At 47.2% G+C, this 24889-nt stretch overlaps 1 protein-coding gene across 12 annotated transcripts in view; it reads right to left on the bottom strand.

The window, feature by feature from the left end:
• Positions 1-24889, bottom strand: part of KDM2B (lysine demethylase 2B) — a 125444-nt gene that overhangs the window by 3669 nt on the left and 96886 nt on the right. For 11 of the 12 annotated variants that reach the window (XM_063351383.1, XM_063351381.1, XM_063351386.1 and 8 more), the window contains 5 exons: positions 14131-14355; positions 10360-10503; positions 5500-5586; positions 4681-4950; positions 1292-1965 (listed from right to left, as the gene is read on the bottom strand). In XM_063351383.1, coding sequence (XP_063207453.1) covers positions 1292-1965; positions 4681-4950; positions 5500-5586; positions 10360-10503; positions 14131-14355 — 1400 coding nt within the window. The remainder of the gene's footprint in view (positions 1-1291; positions 1966-4680; positions 4951-5499; positions 5587-10359; positions 10504-14130; positions 14356-24889) is intronic. The other variant, XM_063351382.1, reaches the window with a different exon arrangement.

Here is a 24889-nt window from a genome sequence, read left to right as displayed (position 1 = left end):
AATATATCATGCAATAAAGCGTTATTTCCAAGTGTCAACAGAATTACAAGTGTCAACAACTTCGGAGCCCATTTGAAGTCATCACAGCACTTACTAAAATCCATTTTCTAGCCTGAAGACAAGCCACACCTCCTTGCTTACCTTCGGAATATAAAGACTGGCTTTAACTATTACTGTCCTGGTTTCCCCTGTGCTTTCCTTACTTAAACCCAGTGAATCCTGTAAAACAGATCCCCCCTCTCCTGTCCTGTGTGTCTCTGTTACTCCTATCTATGTGGCCTATGTGTTTTTACGCTCTCTTTACAGTTCTCTAAGGGCAACAAGCAAGAAGTCCTGTCGAGTGTGCAAGATTCTGCACTTTCTTGTTTTTCCATTAGAAAATACTTCACTGAAGTGGAAAAGGCATTCACCAGTCTTCTGTGACACCAAGAAGCCCGCAGAGGAGACACTCCACACACATAACCTCGCCGAATTATCAACCTCTCAATCTTTCTGTCATTTACCCCGTTTGTTACCAGACCGCACCAGAAAGGAGCCTCTGGCACAACGTGCCCATCTGTGCGCACGTTACAGCTGAATCCGAGATGGCAGCCAACAAGTGACTTTACTGCAAGGCCAGTGAAATACGTGAATCTGTCCACTAGTGCTTCCTGCTGCCGTACAGTCACCCACTGTGCCAACATTCACACTCTGGCTCCGCGGGCACTGAACGGACACACCGTGAGTAAATACAATTAACGACGGATTCCTCCATCAGCTCTGCCGGTACAGAACACAGCGAACCGGATCGCTCTCCGTGTACCGTCTACAGGGAAATAATCAGCACGGACCTTCCGAGAACACCGAGGGCACTGGGAGATCTTCACTATATCTCCATAGATATTTCATAGCCAAACTGAACAAACAACTGCATTCACAGTCAGCAAGTCCTGGGGGCAGAATGACACCAAGACTTAGCATGACCTAGACTGGCTGTTCCAGCAGGCAAGAACATTGAGGTGAGGCGAGAACAGGCTGCTCTGGGGCATCACAGCCCCGGCAGGCTGATGCCGATGCTGACATACACACAATTCCCATCAGAAATGCTGGGAACTGCTTTTTCTGAGAAAGCACCAGAAAATGTGCTAGTTCTCTGAACACTGCTGGTCACCCCTCCTCCTTGGGCTCAACAAAGCTTCAGTGGCGACCTGCACACCTCTTTCTAGTGCCTCCCTTTCTAGTCACCCGCTTCCCTTTCATCAAGCCCACCCCTTTACACGTTAGGCCTATCTTGGTTTCCCGCCCTCCTTACCATCTGTTCCAGGTCTTGCAAACTCTCATACAGATGCACAAGTCTCTATGACTGAGGTAGCTAAAGACAGCCATCCAGACTTCCCTCTGCATCACGTGGGCTGCCCCGTCATCCAGGGGGAGTGAGTCCGGAGGGGGGCTGATGGGAGGTGGCCGGATAACGTGCCGCTCCATCTGAATGCATTTGGGAGGAGAGAGCGAAGGCGGTGGCCGGGTTATTCCCCGAGGTGTGCTTCGCAGGCTGGGGATGAGCTGGTGCCTCAGCTCCCGGGGAGTCCCGTTCAACCCTTTGCTGAACCTATGGAGTCTCTCGCTGTTGTTCAAAGCACGCTTAGGTTCCTCATTCTCGCTCTCAGGTTCAGATTTGATGGGTTGGTGATTCTCATTGGCAAGGCTGTTCTCGGTTTTTTGGATCTCCTGGTTGAGCTCCTTGCTGAGCTCCTTGCTCAGTTCCTTATTGGGAAGCCGCCTTTTCCGCCTCATCTTGAACTTCTTCTTGTCCCTGGGCTCAGCGCCCTCCGTGCTGGGACCTGCAGTGGGCGAGCTGGACCGTGACTGGTCACTATCCTTGGACCTGGGAGGTGCTTCTGGCAGGTCATCCTCTGGCTCCTGCTTGAGGCGCCGCAGGGGTTTGATCATGGCAGTTCGGTCATCTGGAGCCTTCCACGATCGCCGCTGAAAAGGAAGAGACAAGGGTTGACTATTTGAGCAAGAACATCCTCAGCAATACTTCACATGCTGATGCTCCGCACAGGCAGCCCTGCCCGGGGAGGGGGGGGTGGGCTGCCTGCCAGCACTGGGCCCCACCCGTCCGAGCACAAGGGTCCATTCACCAGCCAAAGGTATCAAGTTCAAGTGCCACCACATGGATGAGGAGCCCAGCTGCTGGCTCCCCGGACTCCAGGAGAGTGATAAATGCATTTATTCACCACGCATAATCCTGCAGATTTAAGGGCCTTACTCATTACACAGTGGACAATTTATGTAGAGAAGATTAGCAGCACACTATGGACAGCTTTTTCCCCAGCAGGCCAGAAGAAACCAGGCTTGGGACACATTCACTGGGCACCCACTTTAAACACTGGCTGACGCACACTCATGCCCAATGGCCAAAAGGTCAGGTTCTGAAACCTCCTGAACCGCAGTCACCGGCCCGCGCTGTGGCTGTGCTGCTGTGGCTTAGTGCTGGATACTCACAGCCTCGCTTCATTACATTTTAGCTGCTCCTTTACATCCTGCACAGCTCTCCTTCTCTTCACGAGCTTCCCCCGCCGCCGGTACATGCAGAATGGGGAATCTGACAGGTCTGACACCCTGCTAGCCTGACGGGACCTCACGCTGACACAATCTCCAACACAACGCAGGCTGACAGGCGTTAGCTGGCATCTTCTTCCCTGCCCCGGTCACTGTTCATAACAGCAAACTGCACTTCACTTGCTCGCATTAATCAAATCTCTCTTTGATGCACACCAGATAGAAGCCTTAGAGATGTACAAACTAAGACCAGGGAAGACTTCAAGTCTAATCTGATCACTACAAGCAAGAAAGAAGCCACTAACTGTTCAATGAAACAGCTCTAATAAGAAGAGATCGAGACTGGCAAGAAAAGGTGAACTGCTGTGAGCACGCTTGTTCTATGAGAAGGTCTATGCTTTCGCAATAAAATAACTGGATCAAGTCAGTGGATGTGCTCCTGTGCTTCAGACTGCAGTACACAGCAGAGAAAGCCCATCACCCTGTCTTTAAATTAACATATTATAAAGGGAGAGGTCACAGTAGGTTAATGACAGGTTAGAATTAAAAAAAAAATTACATCAGACTACTGTCAGCTTGCAGCATCCTTCACACAGGGTACTGACGAGCGCTTAGTTTAAAGGTATTGGACTTCTGTTACGGTGCCAGACTGTGAGAGGTAACCAGTACTTGTGTGCCGGGTCACCCCTGGCTCTGTGGGCTGTCAGCAGAGGACTCCAGGGATGTGCTGTGGTACAGACTGCGGAGGGACTGTGTGGCAGGGGCAAGAGTCAACCACACAGGAAGAGCAAAAACATCTGTATAGAAAACGAATTTTACTCCTCGGTTCATCAAAACACAGGTCGATGCTGTATTTCAATATGGGACACCAGAATAGAAAATATAAAACCAGAAACTGCAGCTAAGTTATCCTGGAGCATAAACGTTTCCGTGAGAAAGATATTCTGCCATTTCAAGATGTGGATGCGATAATAAAAATGCCTGCAGTGACACAAGGACATGACTGATAGAGAAACTGGCTCACCATTCAGCTCACATGAGCAGAGAGGATTAAATGGGCTTGAGAACACATCTATTAAAAAGGCAAAGTACCTTCTTCCTGAAGAGTTTGTCTTCTTTCCCAAGTTTTAGCTGTTGGAAGAAAGAAAAGTAAAAACCCCAAAACATGACATTTGCTGGTTGTGCTGTCTGATGAAGGTTTGATGATCCACCGTGCCTTCCTCACGCACTGGGGGGCTTTCATGGAGCAATTCAAGCCATCCATAAACACTGCAGTGAGTCCAAAGGGATGGGAAAATGAAAACATGGCCAGAAAGCAGATGTGCATGAACTGGTACGGTGAATTTTGCTCTCTCATTCCACCAAAGCAACCCCAATCCCTACATTTGCTGTACCGCAGTGTTCCCCCGTCAAGCCTCGCAGGGCAGACTGACTGTCACTGCGCAAGAAATACACATGCAATACAAAACCAGCCACTGATTCTGATTTTAAAGCCATCAACCACTTACTCATGAGAGACATTAAATCTAGGTCCTCATTTCTATCTCTGCAAACCAGCGTTTCTGTACATCCCAAGCACCGTATTTGACAATCCACAAGACAATTCAGAGTGTCCCTGCCTGGCCCAAGAGCTCTGACTGTTAAATTCAGGGAGAAGCTGTCTACATCGCTGTTGTGAGCGGCTCCTCCTCTCTGCACGCTACAGAAGGTGTCATTTCTAAAGGTCCTCTGATGGGTTAAGAGTATTGTACATCCCTGAATGAGCCACAAAACAAGCTGCCATGCGCCACCAAGTGGAGAAAGATGAAAAGGCTTCCATTAAAAATTGATTTTCACCTTGTTCTTACTCAAAGCATCTTGTAAGGACTTTTCCGTTAAAGTGGGTTTTCCAGTATTTTGAATAAAACAACAGCCATAGCCCAGTGTTTTCGGCCTCTGAACGTCAGCCTGAGCGTCACTGTTCAAACTACTGTCCTGTTAGACTAGCAGCTTTCAGAAAGGAAGGTAAAACATCGCAGTTTCTTTTGTAACAATCTGGGATTTCAAGATGAGCTATAAGCCAGAAGGCAAGAGACATGCGCCCCAACCAGCCCACGCGCATCTGTGTAAGTACATGAAAAGAGTGTTTTGTCATACCCGCTTTCTCATAGTGGGTTCCTGGGGTTTCTCAAATTTCCTTTTCCTCCACAGATGCACTTCGTCTGACTTTCTCCTCAGTATTGAGTCAACTTGAGTCTTTTTGGAATGTTCCTCTGATTTCCGCCTGGGAGTTTCTTCACAATCCCCTTTCCGTTTTGCAGCATCTGTTACTTCCTTATTATCTCTATTCATTTTCTGTTCCTTCAGCAATGAGCCTGGGAGATTTGATGCGTATTTGAATCCTGGTCCGCGCTTTTGCTTGTACGCCAAAGAGACACAAAACACAAACAAACTTTATATCTTATGCCTTTCTCAGCTCTTTATCTAAGTTGCCTCGAACACTGGTGGGTTGATCACTTTGTAACAGACAAAATGATTAGCAAAGAGTTAGAGTAAAGTAGTTTCAACCTTCATAAAGTTAGTTTTCTAAGTACGCACTTGCAGTGTTTATCTCAATTTGCAAAGAAATAATGTTTCACTAATTCTAGCAGACACTTCAGGTTTTGCATAATCACTTCCGGATTTTGTTTGTTTGTTTTTGGGGTTTTTTTTGTTGTTGTTGTTGGTTTTAGATTAAGATGCAGCAGTGCACAGAACTAACCAAATATTCACAGGCTTTGTGTGAAGTGTTGGTATATGGAACAAGAATACAAAAATTATTAAAGAGCAGAAAGCCATCCAGCTTATTTCCTTCAACTCAGCTGAATTAAGCACAAAATCAAAAGCTGGTACTGGGCAAAATTATACCTACAAGCCAGAGGGAATGCCTGAGATTTTGTATCTCATTACAGCACCACTTATTCCCATTAAACTCACTTTTCCAGTTTTCCCTGCATGGTTGCACTTTGGACACTCCCAGCAGTTCGGCAGCTCATCGTTAACCACACCATCCGATTCCTTCACCTGGTGAAAGAGAGGCACAACTCAATTCACAATCGTGCTGCAAAAAGCTGCAAAAACCTACAGGTAGATCATTTAGAGGCATTCTGTGCACTCATAAATTTCTCTGATCGACGGCTGCCCTCCCAGGGGCTGCAGAAAAGAAACCCAGATCACCGCTGGTGCTGCGCCACCCTGCTGGTGCTGAGCAAGCCCTCGGTCCTGCACAATTCCCCTTCTGAGGATGTCAAGAGGGGAGGAAAGCATGCTGGCCAAATTGGTATTTCACAAAGTGTTCAGGTCTGGGCTTTTTATGATAGTCAATGACAATCCCAATTAACACAGGGCACGTTGTGCTCTTGCAGGAAAAAAAAAAAAAAACAAAAAAAACACCAAAAAACACACCAAACCAAAACACCATCCCCAAAACCAAAACCCAGGACTGTAATCACACCATCTCCAAACGTCCTCCCACACCGCTTACTTGAAAAGCTCAGTCCTGACCCGTCACCCCCCCAGAGTGAAACACAGTCTGATCTTTTAATAGGAAGGGATTTTTCCCCATACACACATCCTCAAATACATTAATACTGCTCGGCATTTTTAGAAGCAAAGTACCCTGCACTGTAATCAAGTGTTCCTTAGAATATTTTTCTTTATGGATCAGAACTAGCAGTCCCATGCCTCAAGCTCATGTGCCAGTAAAAATGACAGTTGCCAAGTTAGCTAGAGAACAGGCACTTTTATTCAGAAGACTGGACACAGGAAGGCATTTTTAAGGTTTCTCACACCCCCAGTTACTCAGCTAGTGTAAGGAAGAGAAACGCTTACTATTTCACTACCTCAGAGAGACTGACATTTTGCTTTTTGAAAGAGAAGACGCACACTCAGCATTATTACACAACAACAAAAGCACAGTCCTGCCCTATACAGTTGAAAAGCTGCTGGTTTCTGAATTTCCTGCGTTACTTTCCAAACAGGAGATAGGTGTTTCTGAAAAGGCATTTCTGTGAATGAAACTGAGGATGTAAAGTAGAACTAAGGCAGAAACACCCTCCACGCACACACACATATGCTCACTGATGGCACATTCACATTTAAGGGTTTAGTTATATATTCAGAAAAAAGCCGGGGGGGGGGAAGATTAATTTATTGCTATTATAGACAGCAAAGACATGCTACTGTCAAGACAAATAGCTAGGCATTGGCAATGGCAGCACAGTAGCAGGAGACTGCGCCCGCCTGTTTCAGCAGCAAAGATCTGCAGATTTTTCATATTTCTGAAACATTTCCTCCTCTCCTCCCAGCTCAGAGCAAACGCGCTAGCTGTGCAGGATCAAGCCCTGGTTTTAGGGGAGCTGCTTCCTCAAGCCCCTGAGCCAGACAGCAGCCATTCTAGTTTCCCCATCTAGCAAGAGTGATGACATGTCAGTCTCTCTCTGCAAGTCTTCTGGAGTTAATAAATGAGTAAATGAAGTGGGCAGAATTTAAATACTGGTTTTATCACAACTGTGTGCCTTTGAACCTTCTTTCCCATGGTAGGTGTAAGATACTTCAGGAGTTGTTGTATACATGTCTGCCTCAGGGGAACAATTCCTGGCCCAAGCCCAAGTTGGGAACAAGTTATTTCCCGCACTGAATATAGAACAAATGCTACTGAAGGGAAAGCATTACAGCTCTGTCCCTTCTGTGAAGTTTAAGGAAATGAACAGATGTGAGGAACTGTAAGCAAACTAATTAGACACACACAAACCTGCCACTGAATCTGTCCCCAGCCTTTCAGGCTGGGTGGGAGCCAGTTCTGAGTGTTCGCTACAAACAGCAGGTGGGTGTCTGAGCCACAGCATGAGGCATCTTCAGAAACGTACCTGCAGCACGAGGTCAGCAATTCGGAAAGTCTAAACGTGAGACTACGCTACTGTGAAGTCTTCTTGTTAAGGAATGTGGAGAACCCAGGATGCTGATCTGACATTGCTGAGCGAGAGCCATGAATTCTGGCAGCACCAAGACTGAAACAACACAGGCAGCGAGACGTACCTGGGCTGAAGCCATGGGCAGCAGTGCAGCTGTGCTGGAAAAGGTCTTTGTATTTCTGCTGTTCTGACAAGGAACCTAAACATTCACCTCTTCCATCATTATCACTGTATCCACCTAAGGTGAAGAAGAACAGGCTCCTACTGGGGAAAACAAACCCCTTCTCCTTAAGGAAACAGCATACTGCACTACCTCACATGCTAACCAGCATTACTAGCAATTTGACATGTAGTAAGAAAAATTCATCAATGCTGGTTCAACTCAAACGCTCTGTAACAATGAAAGGCAATATTCCTCTGAAAATCTCACTAGCTCCCCTCTGGAAACAATGCTTGCCAAATGCTTGCCAGGATCATTTTCATAAGAAACTCTTCAGCAAAATACACACTTGCGCTGGTATTGTATTTTCAAGGAAAGCGCCATGTCAGATACTCCACCATGACACCTCCTGGTACATGGAACATCCTGGCCATCTTTAGCACAGTTCCGATGCACGCACCTAAGGTGCTCTGGTACCCAGGGCTCCCCCAGCAAGAGGCATCCACAAAAGCCCCTCAAGGCTGCAAGTGCGTCAGAGCACAGGTGTACCCGAGCTACCCTTAATCTCCTCAAAGAGATCATCCTCTGACCCTGTTTTTTCATGGAGAAAACCCACCACAAACATGTACAGTCAAATCAGAAAGATGGAAAAGGATGGACTTCAAACCAGCAACAACCTGCACTGGAGTACAAATTAGCCAGTGCATGTGCCAAACTGCTCCACAAGCTTTGGAGACGCATCTTGGAAGGAATTCACTTCACATGGGAAGAAGCCAGGGAAGGACATTCCTCCCTTCACTGGTCCTATTTATTCCAGTCTCCCCCAAAAAAACATTTGCCAGACATTTAACTGGAGATATCGACAGTTTATATATACTACTGCCTGTTTACCAAGTAGGACAGGAAGGGACCTTCTCTTGGTGGACAGCCGGAACAGCTGCCCTGGGGCTGTGTCTACATTCAAAGGCACTTCCCACAAGGACTATTTATGGGCTCCATCCTCTGGGCTTAAGCCCATGTCGAGGGCTTGAGCAACATGTAAACACGGCAACAGATTTTTGTCTCTAAGAAAATCATGGAACCTGTGAATAAAGAGGAAGGAGGGAAACAAGGAAGAGGCTCCATCTTCCTTTTGCTGCTCCCTGCTGCATAGTCTCATCTGGCCTTCCAAGATGATTCTGAAATCCTACCGGTGCCCTTTTGTCTCCGTAAATAAACAGTACTAGTTACCCCACCATTCCATCTCAACAGAAGCGCTGAGAAATTAAAATACAATGCACACAAGGCACCCTGTAAATGTCCCACTGCTTAATTTTCAGAAACACCCAAAGCAAGAGTGTTGTTCCTAGTTACCAAAACAGCACTCAGAACAGCACACATGCATAAAAGAACAAACAACACTTGCTTGATTTCACAGATCTGACCCACATCCTGTGCAACTAGTCCCAAATGTGGTATGGGGAGAGGAAACCATACTTGAACTGCCACTAGACAACAATCATGTCCTCTGGACTCAGCCATGAAGTGTCACTGACACTGCAAAGCAAGAGACAGGGGAGCACACAGGGCACTTTCAGGAAGGACTGGAATAGCAAAGCAGCAGCTACAAGCCAAAATTGAGGTACCTCTGAAAATGAGCAGCTCCCTCCCTTGCTTTATCAGCCCCTGAAGCCTTCTTTTAAGCAGAGCCAAGCAAGCAAAGCTCCCTTTCAGAGCCCATCTGTGGCAGGAGCTGCGAGCACCAATTTCACAGAGCAAGGAGACAGCCACAGTTCTGGTTTGCCAGCTACCTGCTCTCTGCTCTAATAAGTGACACACACATGGTTTGGTGCAATACTATGTACAGCGCAAGAAAAATAAAAGGCCAGAAGAGCATCACCCCAGGCCTGCATAAGGAACATACCTCTCCTCCCAGAGATCCCAGAAGGGCCAAAAGCTGCTTTCTGGGGCATGGCGTGTCAGAATACATTTGCTTTGGCAAATCACTTTAACCATAAACAAATGAGCAACAGGAAATGGCTGATCAGCTGAAACAAACCAGCTCTGGAGAAAAGAGGCTTCTAAATGCTCATACGCAAAGATATGCCCAAAATGACACTTTTGTTACCAGCAAAGAATATAGCTGCTCACAGAACTCAAGTCAGCCAAGGGTGAGCACTCCTGCAGCCTGAAACTCGCTCAGCTTGTTCTCTAGAGCTGCAGTCTTCCTACTGCAACATTTGCTCATGACATCTTTACAGCCAGCTGCTTGGCACATCTGTGCCTGGACAAACATGAAGAACAAACTACTTGTTTGTATTTTGCGGGACACAGGAAGGAGCTACCTGACACAGGGATTGTGACTAACTCATCCAAAGGTACAGGCACATTTCTCTGTCCTCTTGAGCTTCCCATCCCAACTGAAACTCATCACTTCCTTAAACAAGAAGCAAAAAAGAAAGAAAGAAAGAAAAACAAAACAAAACCCCACAAGACATTTGCATGCACACACATTTTGGAGGCTGTCCAACGCAAGAGTTTCTGCTTACATCAGAGGATCCCTGCCTGCCAGTCAGGACTGCGTGTGCCACAGCTGTCACCCTGCTTCTCACACCAATTCTTTGCTCACTTAAGTTTCCAAAGACAAACACGTGAAAGCTTTCTAATTTCTGTACAGTACTTTTATACTAAGGTGATAAGCAATCCAGTTTTCATTTCCAACATGTATCACATCCTTGTACTCACCTTAAGGCATCCTGGGTGTATTATTTCATTACAAATGGAGCATTCCATTAGCATGAGATTAAACTTGCTCTCCTCCTCTTCCACGGTGTCCTCTTTCCCAGCTTCTCCACATACCAGACACACAGCAGTATGAGGCAACACCGGCTGTTTACATATATCAGAAAGAAGTGTTGATCAGGACATGGAAGACATACGGAAACAGAATAACTCAATGTGAGTTTACAGTATCCTCATTTCAAAGAGGAGATAAACAGGGATTAATCGTGCAAACTGCTGAAGGCACCAGCCCAGCAGAGCAATGAAGGCAAGAAAAACAGGTAGTAACTGGGGCTGGGTACCCAGACCAAGCATCACATGACGTTTCATGGAATGAAAAGTGCCCTCCCTGTAGCAACAGAGATCCACGGGACATCCCAGGGATGGATGAAAATGCTTTTTTGGTGGGTCCCTCGAATCTGTGAGCTGACACAGACATTGGCATTCATGCCACTTCACTAGGCTACAATGGGAGGGAAAAGAAGCAACCTAGAACATCACTATTCACATCCATTAAGCTTCACAATCTGACTAGCAATTTGGCAGCTCCCCTATTTTACAAGCAGGGCAGACAGATGTTATGGGACCCAATCCAGGTCTCACAGCAAGCCCACAACAGAACCAGGAACAGACCTTTTTCTGACTGACAGTCTATTATCTAGGGCCCTGCTCCCAACCTGAGCATTGCAAAAAGCACTGCACAGACACTTAAAAAGAGAATTCCTCTCCTGCAAATGTCACAAGCGAGAAACGCACTGATATTTTTTTCTATCTTTTGCTGAGGCAGAAAGGGAACTGCAGCATCTCACATATCTGTCACCCATGTCAAAGCACTCAATGCTAGTCTAATTAAAAAGCCACCTTTGTGCTAATGAGGAACAAACTTCTGGTTTGCAGCAATAAGGTAAAGCCTCATTACAAGAAAGAAAAGGAAGATCCTCCTAAGAAGCTGGCTGTGAAATGCCATCGATTAGGTTGCAAATCCTTAACTATTAAGTAGCCAGAGGCAGAGATGTGGCTTTTCACAGCAAGGATCTCTTTTAGACGGAGTGAATAAAATCCATAAATGCATACTTGCACACTGAACCAAACCTATCCAGCAACAGTGCATCCTTCAGCAAGTTTCAGACAGGGAAAAAGCTAGCTATAGTAAGCCATTACAGAGTAGCGTGCTGCCCCACACACCAACAGCCCGATACATTAGCTACAGCAACACTTTCCTGCTTTCTCATGCCAGTACTTACCCACACTCCATTTTAAAAGCATTTTGCTAATGCTATTTAATTCCCACTCTTCCTCCAAGCACAAAATAGGAATCCCCAAGATCCCACTCCACCAGCAAGTAAACCAGAGTAAAGCTAAGTTGTCCAGAGCCGTAAGAGCTCTGTCCACTTGTTTTGTTCTGTCTCCCACACAGTACATATTTATATCCACGCACAAGAACAAACGTCCCAGGAGCAGTACAATTTTTCTTGCTGGGAGCAAGGGTGTCTAGGGAATCTCCTCTGTGTCCCAACTAGCCCTGTCCCACAGCCATGCTGTCACAACTCATCCTCCCAGCACAGAGCCCCCACACTCCCTTCAGACATATTCAGTGCAGCATAAAGTGTCCCAGGCACTCCTGTTTCCTTTCTTGATTGAACTAGTGATGCAGAGGAGTTTCCTGTTCTCCGAATGGCAATACAGGCTCTCTTAAGGCTTCTGAGTTTAATGAAAATCTGTGTCTAGTTAATATTGTCAATGTTATTAACTAGAGAAAAGCACAATCCCAAAACTGTAGGGATCATTACTTCCACAGAGCCTTGCTTCGATGTTTTGGGTGGGTTTTTTTGGGCTGGAAGCTGTTGGATAGGTACCATAATATATTACTACTGCAATTGTTAGAGAACATAATGAACAAGAGCGAAGACAACAGAATTACTTATAGAAATGTAAAGCACCGTTAAAAGTTACAACAGTTCAACCTGTTAATTTTCTGTGCTTTTGGTGCTCTGAGAAAGTCTGTAATACTTCCCCTGCTATTTATACCAATGGGAACCTACGAAGGGCAGAGATGTCGTCTTCTTCAGTGCATGCAAGGGTGGGACAGGGCATCAGAGGACCCTGGCTACCAAGCCCTGTACTCCGATCACAGCTCCTGGAAATAAAACTGCAGATACCAAGAAGAAAAAGTATTTCTTCATTAGAAGAAAGGGGATGAGAGGGTAACTACACTCAGCCAGAACAGAATCCAGTTCATCTCCAAAAGGCTCATCTGTGTATCAAGAGTGAAACAGCTTTGTATGAAAGTTTGCTTCATCAGTCAGGACAAGAAAGCACACTGCAGCCCTAATTTAATCCCTCCACTAAAAAGGCAGCATGATTTCACTATTTCTTCCCCCTGGAGAATAATAAATTCTTCATCCATGCTGTTCAATTCATGCCACACTCCAGGAAATCAAGCGTTCAAAGAAAAGACACTTGAGCTGCAAAAGCACTCTGCGGAAAGGTAGATATTCTATGTACTTTACTGAAAGTTCCAGCAGAGCTGAATCCCATCCTCTATGTCAAGAACAGTGCATGGCTTAGAACAGGACATGGAGTGAGCTACTAGGAGCAACTACTGGAAACCTTAAGCGCTTATCAGGTTTTTATCAGTGTCAGACCAAGTCATTTGATGCCTCCACTTCAGTTTCCTCATCAAATTAAAGAAAAAACCCCAAACAACTAAGTAAAAGGAACTGTAACAAGAGTTAGAGAGAAATCAGCATGGATGGGGTGATATTTCAGTTATGAATAAACAACATTCCTTTCCTTAAAAAAAAAAAAAAACAACAGAAAACCAAACCCTTAACAGCAGCATAAACAAGACCTTCCAAAGAATCAAGTGAAAAGCTAAAGCTAATTTTTACCCTTGAATGGGGGCACTGTAGACACGAGACCTGAGGATAAGCTCCATGACAATCAGTATGAAAGCAATAGATTCAAAAGGTGCTTGGACAACTAAATGGAAGATTAATTTGTCAATATTTGTTAAATACAAAGCTATCGCTTATGACTCAAGAAGCTTCTAAGCAATGTATCACAAGAGCTCAGGAAACTGCCCAGCTGCCTGCTTGCCCTGTCCTGATGCTCATCCCCTGACAGCCGTTTCTAGTCCCTGAGAAAGACAAGACCGTGGCTTGACAGCTCTTTGGCTCATCTGGATCAGATCCCTCCTATATGCCTAGGTAATAGCAAACATGTAGAACTTAAGGTCTCGGGTAGCCTGGGGCTGGGGTCACCAACACCAAAATCTTGGAGGACGCCAGTCAAGCATTTCTCCGTATCTTAAGTTGGTTAAGTAGTTAAGATGGTAAAGATTGTTGCAAGTCAGCTATTCTCAGGAAATTCAGAGATCGCAACCAAACAGGACTCTTTTCCCTTTGAATGAGAACTTTCCACTCTTCCCCTTCTCCCCCAAATTCTCAAATTTCAATGTGATTTGAGTCACAATTTCTGGTGTACTGATAATTGCCACATCTACCTTCTATATTACTGAGAATGAAAGCCGTGCTACTGTTTTAGGAGCATTGTGTTTTAAGATTTGGGGGATGGGGGAAGAAGAGATCTGAACTGAGAGAGCAGGGATTCACTGTTTTGCCTGATGCACTTTAGAGACTACTCAGAGCAGAGTTCTCAGTTCCACACCTTGTCACCAGTAGACAGATACAGGAAAAAAATCTCCAAACAAGCTGTAGCAACAGGTACACTTACTGCGATACACTGCCTCATAATGCAGGACTGTTTCATCCTGCCAGGTCCCCCAAATTTCTTCATGTCTTTGCAGAAGTGACACTCGCCGCACTCTGTCCGCAGACACGCCTCGCACTTGCGGCATCGCGTCCTCCTCCGACGTGCTCCAGCGGTTGTCCGATTAGCTGCGAGCTTTACCGCAGAAGCAGTGCCCAGTTTCCCTTTGGGCCGTCCGACTGCCCTGTTCTGAAAGAGCCAGACACACAAGGTTAATCACACATCCCACTTACCATCTAAACTACAGAACTTTCTTGGACAGCAGCTGTAAACATCTTAGATGTAAAACTGCCAGATGTATCAGTACTATACACAGGTGGGTAATACTCAGCAGATGCACACAATCACTCTTATAGCTAAAGGAGTTCCATTACCCTTTCAAGAGAAGATGCATTTAAAAAGACAAAGAAACCAAGGCATAAATGAGAGATCCCAAAGCTACAGCAAGCCCGCTTCAACAGGAGGCCAGGGAGAATCGATTTATGCACAACTCAATGCAGGACCAAGTCAGTCCCAAGTGGCGTGCTTGGCTCAGGTCAAGAGATGATCTGTGCCATTGCTGACCTCTGGACTAGGGAGCTCTTAGGATTGTGCTCAGGTTAAGCCAGAAGGTCTACTTTCCTTCACTGGAAGTAGAAGAATCCAAGGAGGCAGTAAAAGTAATTATGAGCCTAGGTATAGCAGAGAAACACTCAGCAGCAATGGTTCAAGCCACAGCGATCTCCCTAAAAAGCCAGGAGAGTAGGAACTACTGCCAAGTAGTAAAGAAGGAAATAAACCACAAATACTACAAAACCTTTCCAAAGTAGCTCCCCTCGTATCCAATACTAGCAAGTGCTCAAAAATAGAACACTAATTGATGCTGTGCAAAGGCTAAAAAGGGCATCCCCAGTCTAGATTTCAATGACCTTTAAGACAGAAACTAAAGGAGCATGAAAAGATTTTAAATGATTAGGTTAACTGCAACACATTCACTCTGGATGTCTAAATTCCATGTTCTCATCAGAAACTCCCTGTTAAACACAAGAACTTACAGATCAAGCCCAATATCACTAAATACCATGTAATTGTATGGGGCTAATTATGCAAGAATTGGCTTGGCTCATTCTTACCACTGACAGTTTTCTCCATAAAGATGGTAATAGGATTGCATCTGGTTTAGCATTTATACAATTTTTCCACTTTCTGCACATCTCAGCATATGACCAACAGACCAGCCAGTTTCACTTTCTGTTCCTGCTGAATTCTGGGCAATCACCAAGGCAGGGGCAGGTTGGCTATAAAAGCCATGCGGAATTTCCACTGTAGTTTTTAAAAGAAAGGCTATGGAAACATTCTGTTTGGTACTACAAAAGCTTCCCGAAGTGTCCTACTACATAACCCTGAAAAAAAGTCACACTGCCAAGTATTTGAACTTCCTCCCAGCTGACTTAGCACAGTTCCAGTGACTTTCTTAAGATGCAGAAGACTTCTGATATTTTAACAGTCTCCATCCCAGGAACCTCACTGCTGAGAGGGCAGAGAAATTAGGAGCTAGACCTCTCAGCCTTCCCTCCCACAGACCTACTGTCATAACTGAGGTGGGAGAAAACACTGCCTAGTCAATGAGGTTACACAGATTTCAGCAAGTTTTTAATTATGCTCCTCCAGAACAGTTTTTGTTCTGCGAGAAAGTTGACTCGCACCGTGCTGTGTGAACACAGACAAGTGCAGCTTCCTTCCCATCGGCAACCCCACCAGACGCCTGGATTTCAGATCAATTTCACATACTCCAAAGAATAAATATTTACCTTTTAGACCAAATTTTCAGCCTCTCAAGGATAAAGTCAGCTCTGGCAGAACTGTCTTAGAGACAACCTAGATAACAGATAATTTCCTTCCTCAGCATGAATCACTCCCCAGTTCTCTCTATTAAGAGTCTCCTTCCACTAGCAAGGGAAGCGAGATACAAACCAAAGGCTAGGTATCAGGAGGAACCAGTTAAACCAAAATACATACAACAACCTGGGCAGCTCCCCTCTGCCAACAGCACATGGAAAATTCTGCATGAGCATCTGACTCCTTCCCACTAGGTTTGAACGCGGTTAAGGTTTTAAGACGACAAAAAGCAGTTACGACACTATTAGAATGGTCTTTTTAAAATGCAGTCTCTTTCAAGGAAAAATCAAACTCGGTACTTTTCCAGCTGAAAGATAACTCCTAATTCTGCCACAGTAATACGAGCCAAGACCTAATTCTAAGGACAGCATCTTAAAACACCAGGACACTGCACAGATGCAAGCGATAAAAAGGCATCGCTTGAACACAGAATTTCAGAATCCTAAAAAAAAAGAAATCAGGAAGGTGAAGGTACAAGAACAAGTCTGAAGCCAGACCACACCACACCACTCAGATTTCCTTACAAATCACCACCACACAGCAGAGCTGTAGACCTCTGATCTCACTGTATGTAACATTACTTACCTACCCAGACCTCTTCACTGCTCATTAGGAAATCCAAGCAATTGTACTAGCTGGGTTTGTACTAATTCACCAACCGACCAATCCTCAATCCAAGCCACGTTTTCACTCCAGGATCTCAGAGCCAGCAAGGCTAGAGAGGCCTTGCAGGAATTCCCACTAGTATCTAGTTTCAAGGGGCTCCAAAGTGGTCGCTTGAAAACCTCCACAGAAGAAAAATCTGCCTGTGGGTTGCAATCCCAGAAAGGGGCTGGGATTCAAGGGGGTAGAAGGAGCCTCCAACATGACTTGGGGTTTATTTAGCACGTGGCAGACAGCCAGATAAATTCCAGGTCGATGTTAGTGAAGAGATGCTGCAGGATTTCCAGCTTAGACCGCAGTTTTAACAACGTACCAGCCCCGGTAACAAAACTAGGTAAAGATTTCCTTCCCAGCTCCTGTTCCCACCTCTGTACTTCAATTTGCCATGCTCCTAGCACAGGAGCTGTCTTGCAAATAATGAGCAAGTCATAGAGGATGGCAGGATTCCTTAACCCGGGTTTACCACAGTGCCCAGCAAACAGCAGCTCCACTGGGTGACACACTAAACCCTAAACTAGGTTCTGGACCAACATAGTCTCCCACCTGTGTGGCAGATCCTATCACCTCCTTTCTCAAGGAGATGAGCTGAGACCCTCAAGCACAGCCTGTGCCTCCTGGCTCTGCAGTTGCCAGCAGCCACCTCTGAGAACTGTCAAGAAAAGAAAGGTCATACCAAACTTGAAGACATTTTTTCTTAAATCTTACAACAAAAACCAGGGAGCTGAGACAGAGCCTGCCTGAAATACTGTCACAAGCAATTCCCTATATTCTCCAGCACCTCCACAGAAACTGTGCCCATACTTCTCCGGCCACAGCAAGTCTTCAGAAGAGGAGCAGGAGGATGCTGAAGTGATGACAACCACTCTCCCAAGCTCCTAATGAAGGCTGTGCAAGCAGCTTCTGAAACACACTAAGATTAACATTCTAAATATCTACCCCTATTACACTGGAATCCAGAAAGCTGGGGGACTTGCACAGCCCCCTAAAACAAGACATGTTAGTGGGACACCCTGCTAGTTGTTTGTTGGGTTTTTTGTGTGTGAGGGGGTTATTTTCCTCCCTCATCCACCACCCCCCCCCCCAACCCCACACCCGTTTGCTGCTATACAACACACAAAGGTAACCTACTCCTGGCCCTGAAGCAGCGACAGCATGGCCTCTACAGCACCTAGGTACTGGGAGTAATCTTAGGCCATCAAATGTAATACACTATGAACTACAAAGCCATTTACAAATCATCAGTTTGGGATCACCCTCCCACCCCACAGTGGTTAAACATGCCCGCTCCTCACAGAGGAAACGGGACTAATTGCCAAACTGATTTTCAGAAGTGCTGAGCTCCTATAAACCCCACCGAATTCAACAGCGCTCCAGGTGGGCAACAATTAGGGGACTGGGTGGGGTGGTCATCAACAATTCAAGTCTTTCAACAGGGCTGTGCAGACCTGCGAATAAGCCCAGGCATGACACTTCCAACTCTAAACAAGCCCCTCGGAAATGCTACGTGGAAGAGTCACCGCTCGGAACATTAGTCTGTCTTGGCTATGGACAAACATTTGGCTGCTGGGAAATTTTCACTGCCTTCTTAGAGGTACCTTAGCACACTTTCACCATATGTTATTTCCCTGCTTGGCAGTCACCAAAGAACCACCCACCATCACCAGGGTGAGAAGCAGCAGAGGCACCAAGGGCCTCTGCCCTGAGCACGACTCTTACTACAATAGAAACACAACTCTGATGTTTACAGCAACAGATTTCTAACCTTCACAGTTGCAAAGAATACCTCAAAAGACCTCAGGTAAACAAAAATACCAAGAGTATCAGCTTTGGAGACAACAGTTCAAGAGCTATCAGCTGTTAAATGCATCATTGGGTAGGTGCTGATGTGCCCCAACTGCTATATCCCAACACCAAGAGGGCTCTGTTGGAGTTGTCACCAGGCACCTTCACCTACAAACTCCTCTGCTCTGGAAAGGAAGATCAGCTGATCTGCAGCAGAGCCCAGGAGGAAGGTCTTGGTCCTAAAAGCAAGGCTGACAGAGCCTGCAGCCTAGAAACAACCTCTTCTGCAAGTGGCCTTTACCTGGGCATGGGCCTCATTCCACCGCTCAGCTTCAGTGACCTGCTTAAACTCCTGCCAGAGGCACCATACCATTATTTCAGACTCAACTTCTCAGAGAAAAATCCAGGGACACATACAGTGCCCTTCTGAAGGGCTTATCATGTGGCGAGCTCAGCGAGACCCCAAAGCACTTCACTTCTAACCACGTACAATCTGAACAGTTTATGTATCCACTGCATAAATCTCTCCAAGACAAGGTATCTTACGTGTGTACTGTTCGTTGCTTCCAGGTGCTGCGCCACATAAATATATCCCTTCCACTTGCAAGGGAGGGGTGATTTCCTTCTGTAACACATGGGTAGGGACTGCTTATTCTGGCTTGCAGTAGTTTGACAAAGTTCACGCAACAGTATGAGCACCAGAAGAAAGATGAGGACGCAGGATTTCCAGGGTGCCAGTCCTGCACTTAGACTTTTATATGGTCTGAATCCCAATACAATTGTTTTAACAGAATTAGAACAAATTTAATTACCTGTCATTTCTTTATAGCATCTGATAAATAAACACTAGAGGAAAAAACCAAAACACATTAACCCACAATTCATAATTGTTGTCAGCTAAGACACCCCCCTAAACATACTGGGTGATGGGCTGATACTGGGCACTGGAGAAGCCCATGGGGTGCCACAGCAAAGGCTTCTGATCAATTATTTCCTTGCCTCTTCCTATAACAGACACAGAGTGGAAGTTACAGAGGACAAAGCTCCCTACCCAGGGCCAGCACTGTCCTGAACAGCTCCGGTGACATGTCCGTCTCCTAGCCTCCCACTCCAGGCATGCAAGTTTGGCCTTCCTGCTAAGAAAACCAGTCAAATTGACAATTACCAGCAGTTGCGTAGACCAGCAACACGCACACCAATGCCCTGGATCGAGATCCACCAAAGTCATTTTAGCAGAGGTCTCCGAAACAGATCCTGTCATTAACTCTACATTAACCCTAAAACGGGACTGCCATTAAATTGCCACAAGTCCATTAAGCTAGTTTAAGACAGCAAAAATCACAGATGCCAATAACATCCTTAAAAGCTGTATTAACTGAAGAGCGCGAGCCAACACCACAAATCTAACATGTCTGACTAAAGCGTATCTGCCCAAAAGTCTACACATGCAAACATCAGGAGAGTTGTTTTCCTCTAGCAGTGATGGTTTACAAGAGTCACATCACCCATCATCGGCAGACGCTCCTGCGGGGGTGGAGGTGTCCTGCAAGACAAGTCCAAGGTCCCCCATTAAGCAAGGAGCATCAAAGGGAAAGGGAAGGCGGTGAAAGTTTTTCAAGCCCAGCCATCCCCAAACAGAATTAGTCTCCTCTCCAGAAGTCCACGGCTGTCATCTCCTCCAATTTGTACCTACAAACTTTCTCATCCCATCCTGCAACAAGCGATGTAGTTCCTAGTGACCACTGTGAGGTGACCACACGGAGCTCCACTACTGAATGAACAGATCAATTTCGCACAAGGAAATCGAAAAGTTTATACCTCCTAGGTTCATCTGGGCATTAGCGAAGCTCCAGCAGCTTTTCTGCCAGCATAGCTACATTGTTTAGGGTGTGATAAACAAGCATGCCAGTGCCCCCCTTTATTTTTCTCTGGTGGTAAGGAGGTAGAAGTTAGGCCTGGAGGGTGGAATAAGATATATTGGCAAAAATATGCTTTTGTAGATAAGCTGCATCCGAAGTAGGAGCTCTTAAAAAGAAAGATATCAGTAAGTTATACAGACTTGAGGCACCTTGTGCAAATGCAGCTTTTCTTCTTACCGCTACTTGAGGACAAATCCCCTTATCCCCACCCAGGAGCATTTTTCTTAGTCTGTTTACACACACTGAAGTTAAGTGTCACAGTCAGAAATCGAATTTCTTCCTGCCACGAGCAACCCAGCAAGGCAGCAGGCAGCCCTCCTCACGGCCAGCACCAGGCAGGACACATGCCCTGGCACCCACACGCTTCCAAAGCCCCACTGCTGACTGCAACTACTGCAAGCGCTGTAAATCCTATCTGCTCTCATGCTGGGAAACCTGACAGCCTTTTTGCCTTCTTAGTTTAGACATAGACTAGGGAAAGAGGAATGAAAGTCAGAACAAAGTCTGAGTGACAGAAGCTGCAGCTCCTAGCCAAGCACCGAAGTTGTGCACCTGGAGAGCCAAAGCCCTTCGCCTGTTACATACCAGGGACTATCGCAGTGGAAAAGCTACGTGATACCAATTTGACACATCCCGTGTGGAAAAACATAACTACACATGTTAAAGCAAGCTTGTATGAAAATACAGGGGCTTTTACCACCGGAACAGTTATGAACAAAGAGAAAAACACTCCACAGGTCTTTGCTACGTAAGTCACAGTGTTATAATCTAGGTTCAGACCAAGCCTTTTAAGAAATCCCACAGGAAGGATCTCCACTTTCTTGCATTAATTTTTGTTTTAAACTATTAAGATATAAAAACGCTATTAAGCCTCAGGTTTTAGAAGAGCCGAAGAATCACAGAACTTAACCAACTCTCCAAATTCATCCAGCAAGAACTAGCACCTCCAGCAGCAATTTCACAGCTGGTACAACGCAGCTGAGACCAATCTGCTCTCCTAATGATTAGCTCTTTTAAAAAAGCCTACAGTAATCACACCAAGACAGAGAAGCCAATGGAAAAAGCCTGCTGTAGGACAAAGTTTAAGAAAAGGAAGGGGGCTGGGACATTTTAACTACCAGGTCTGGGAGTTGAGCAGCAGCGCAGGCCTGCCCATTCACACAATCTGCAGAATTAAGTAAAGGCTTAATAAAGTTACTCATCCAAGACCTGGCTTAGGTTCTTGGACTGACGCTACACCAGGCCAGTACAGCACATTAACGTCTCTCTTAAGGTTTCCACACCAGAACTGCTATCCCTGTGGAGCACCCAAGGCACACCACCACTGCCAGTCCAAACTCCTTTTCTGCCCTGCTTTCTTGGTGCAATTATGTAGCAAAACATAGTAAAATTTTTAGAAAGGCGAGGGGTTTTGGAAGTCAGACTCAACACCCGGCCTACACACCAACTTGTCTCTAGAAGCAAATTATTAGGCTATTTTAAAGAGCAAACCACCCTGAGTTAAGAACAAAACTATCACATTTATGTTTAAATTGTATACACGTGTTTAATTCTATTCATGGTACATTTTTAATTGCTTAGGCAATTCTTAGAGAGTAAAATATGCAATCTAGAACGCGTGTTCCGGATTATTTTTCACAGATTACTTCATAAATTTAAAAAGTTTTTTCTCCTTCCCCCACAGGAAAAAAAACAAACCACCACCACCACCTTCAGAGAATAAACCCTGGAAGTATTAATAAAAGTTCTCTTTTCATTTCAGCACACATCCTTCTCTTTATTCTACATCCCTCGTCCCTGGGAACGGAAAGGAGGTTTTGGCTATAAATCAAACTAAGACAAGGTAGCCAGGCTCAGCATCAGACTCTCTCCTGAAGTCCTGCAGCCCTCCCAGCTATTTGAGGAATCTTATTAGAAAAAAAAAATATATTTCTGGCAACGACAGGGAAAGCCCCCGAGAGGAACAATCACACGCTCCAGGCGCATTCGCCTCCGAAGCGGCGCGGGGCCCTGGGAGGTGCCGAACTCCCGGTGCCCCCGGGCGCCCGCGGCGGGCGAGGCCGTGCGCCCCGGGCCGGCCCCCGGCGGGCGGCTCCCGCGCCCCGCTCCGCGGACACGCCCGCGGCGCCGCCGGGCGCAGCCCCGGGGCGGGCGGCGCTGCCCCGGGCCGGGCCGGGGCCGCTCCCGACCCCACATTGTTCCCCGTCCCCGCTGCCGGCGCGGCGCGGCTCGGCTCGGCGCTGCCCGGCCCGGCCTCCCTCCCCTCCCTTCCTGCTGCAAACTTCGCCGCCCGCCCCGGACCTGCTCCGGCCCCAGCTCGGGCCCCGGCCCCGGCTCGGGCTCCGGCTCCGACTCGTAGTCCTCCTCGTCGGCGCTCGCAGACATGGCCATGGCTCATGGTGGGCCCAGGCGGAGCCGAGCTGACATGGCTGGAGCGGCGCTGCTGGCGGAGCCCCGCTCCCCGCACACACACACACACATGCAGGAGGAGGAGGAGGAAGGGGGGCCGTGCATATTCATGCCAGGCAGCCAGGAAGGGGCTGGCCCTGCCGGCACGGCCAATCGCGGCCCGCTTGCACAAAGCCGGCCTGCGGGGACAGCGGGGACAGCGCGGCCGCTGGCCGGGGCAGCGCCGACCGCCCCGCCGCAGCCGAGCCCGGCCGGGGCCGGGGGGGGGGCGTTTAACGCCCCGCTGGCAATTAGCCCCCCGCTGGTAATTAGCCCCGCGAGCTGCCGAGGGGGCCGGCGGGGGCGGGCCGATGCTCGGCCTGCCTGGGTGTGCCGAGCGGGGAGGGGATGCGCGGCGCTGGGATGCGCGGCCGCCCGCAGGGTGCACGGCGCTGCACGGGCTGCCGGAGACAAAGGAGAGGCGCCCAGACAGACAGACACACACCCGCCCCTCTGCCTCGCTACCTGCCGCCTCGCCTCCCGCTGCCAGGGACGGGACGGGACGGGAGGAGGGAACCTCCATCCCTCGGGAGGAGGAAGGCACCGAGCAAACTTTAGGATTTCAAGCGATGCCCCCGCTGTGGCAGAGCCGGCACTGGGATAAGATGGGATACGAGGTGACCCGGCTTGCAGAGCTGCTCCCCTTTTTTGCTCATTCCTGCGGAACCATTTCCAGCCCTGTTCCGAACATCCCAACCCGCTTCTGGGGGTTTACAATAAAATATCCTCCCTGCAGTGAGAAATGTTTCACACCGGTTAATCGGGGACCTGTCCTGGATCCAAAGGTCACCATAAGGGCCAGCGCCTGAACATGGACGCTGCCTTCACCCTCGAGAGCTTGCAGCTGAGGATCAAGACACACAAGGCCTGAATTTGAGCACTGGGAATTAAACTTCCCATTGGATTTATGGGCCTGCTTTCAGGGGAAATCCCGATTCCCTTCAAGTTGTTAGGATTTTGCCTTTGGCTCCTACGCCCACAGCACAGAATTAAACATGAGATTAAATATTTGCATGTGCTGAGCAACCAAGAAGCCATAAAGCAGCACATCTAATGGTCCTTGCATCAGGATTTTTGCCAAACTAGTTCCAGCGCGGTTCCCTGGTCTGAATTACCCCATGGCTGCACAAACACTTTGGGTAGCCCAGGAGAGGAGGCAGCAACAGGCAGGAGCGGGCACAGGAGCAAGCAGCAATGCTGCCTCACACCCGCACACAGCCCTTGTGACACCGTGATCTACACAAAGCCTGGTCGCTCAAGTTTAAGGAGCAAAATACAGTCAAACTTTAAACACATATTTACAGGCGGCTGCTGATAAAGCCAAGTGAATCATGTAATTATGCCCCTTCCTTATTTTGAATACCTTAAATACACATTTCTTGTTTGTACTTCTGTCCTCTAGCCGACTCAAGCTTAAATTATGGGTACGTGATGGTATTCTCCCAGTCCTGCTCATCCGCAATGCCAGGAGCGAAGCATTTACTTCCAACACATGATGGGGCTCTCCAGAATGCGATCGGGTATGTTCAGCCTGCCTCCTCAGGTTTCTCTCTTCCCCCATTGTGTTTGTACACAACTGAGAGAGCGGGAGCAGATGAAAGCTGAGGCACGAAAGGCATGTGCCTAAGGCCTTGGCTTTCAGAATCACAAGGTAATATCAGAATCCAACGTTTTCTGGAGAAGAGAGGAAGGGGGAAATGCATGTCTCACTACAGGCCTACAAAGCAGAGCTTTAAACCATGAAGCAGGGATAACTGACACGATTACAGCAGTGTTTGTGGTTCGATTATACAGTTGGCCTCCAGCAGAGGCAGAAGAACGGATGACATCCAGAAGGAAGACGGCTGATCCCGCACCTGCCCGTGGGCAGACCACGTCTCCACTAGCCCGCACTGATTCCACGCGAGGCTCCGCGTAACCTGGCTCGTGCTTGTTCACCACCTCCAGCCATTTGGCTCCGTAATCCAGACAGGAGAAAAAAATAACTTGTGACATCCCCCAAGGACAATCCACCAGTCACACCCCGGCGAAAT

Source organism: Chroicocephalus ridibundus, chromosome 13, assembly GCF_963924245.1.
Source record: "Chroicocephalus ridibundus chromosome 13, bChrRid1.1, whole genome shotgun sequence".
NCBI classification, from domain to species: Eukaryota; Metazoa; Chordata; class Aves; order Charadriiformes; family Laridae; genus Chroicocephalus; species Chroicocephalus ridibundus.
Note: the sequence above shows the minus strand (reverse complement) of the source record. Positions and strands in the feature narration are given on the sequence as shown.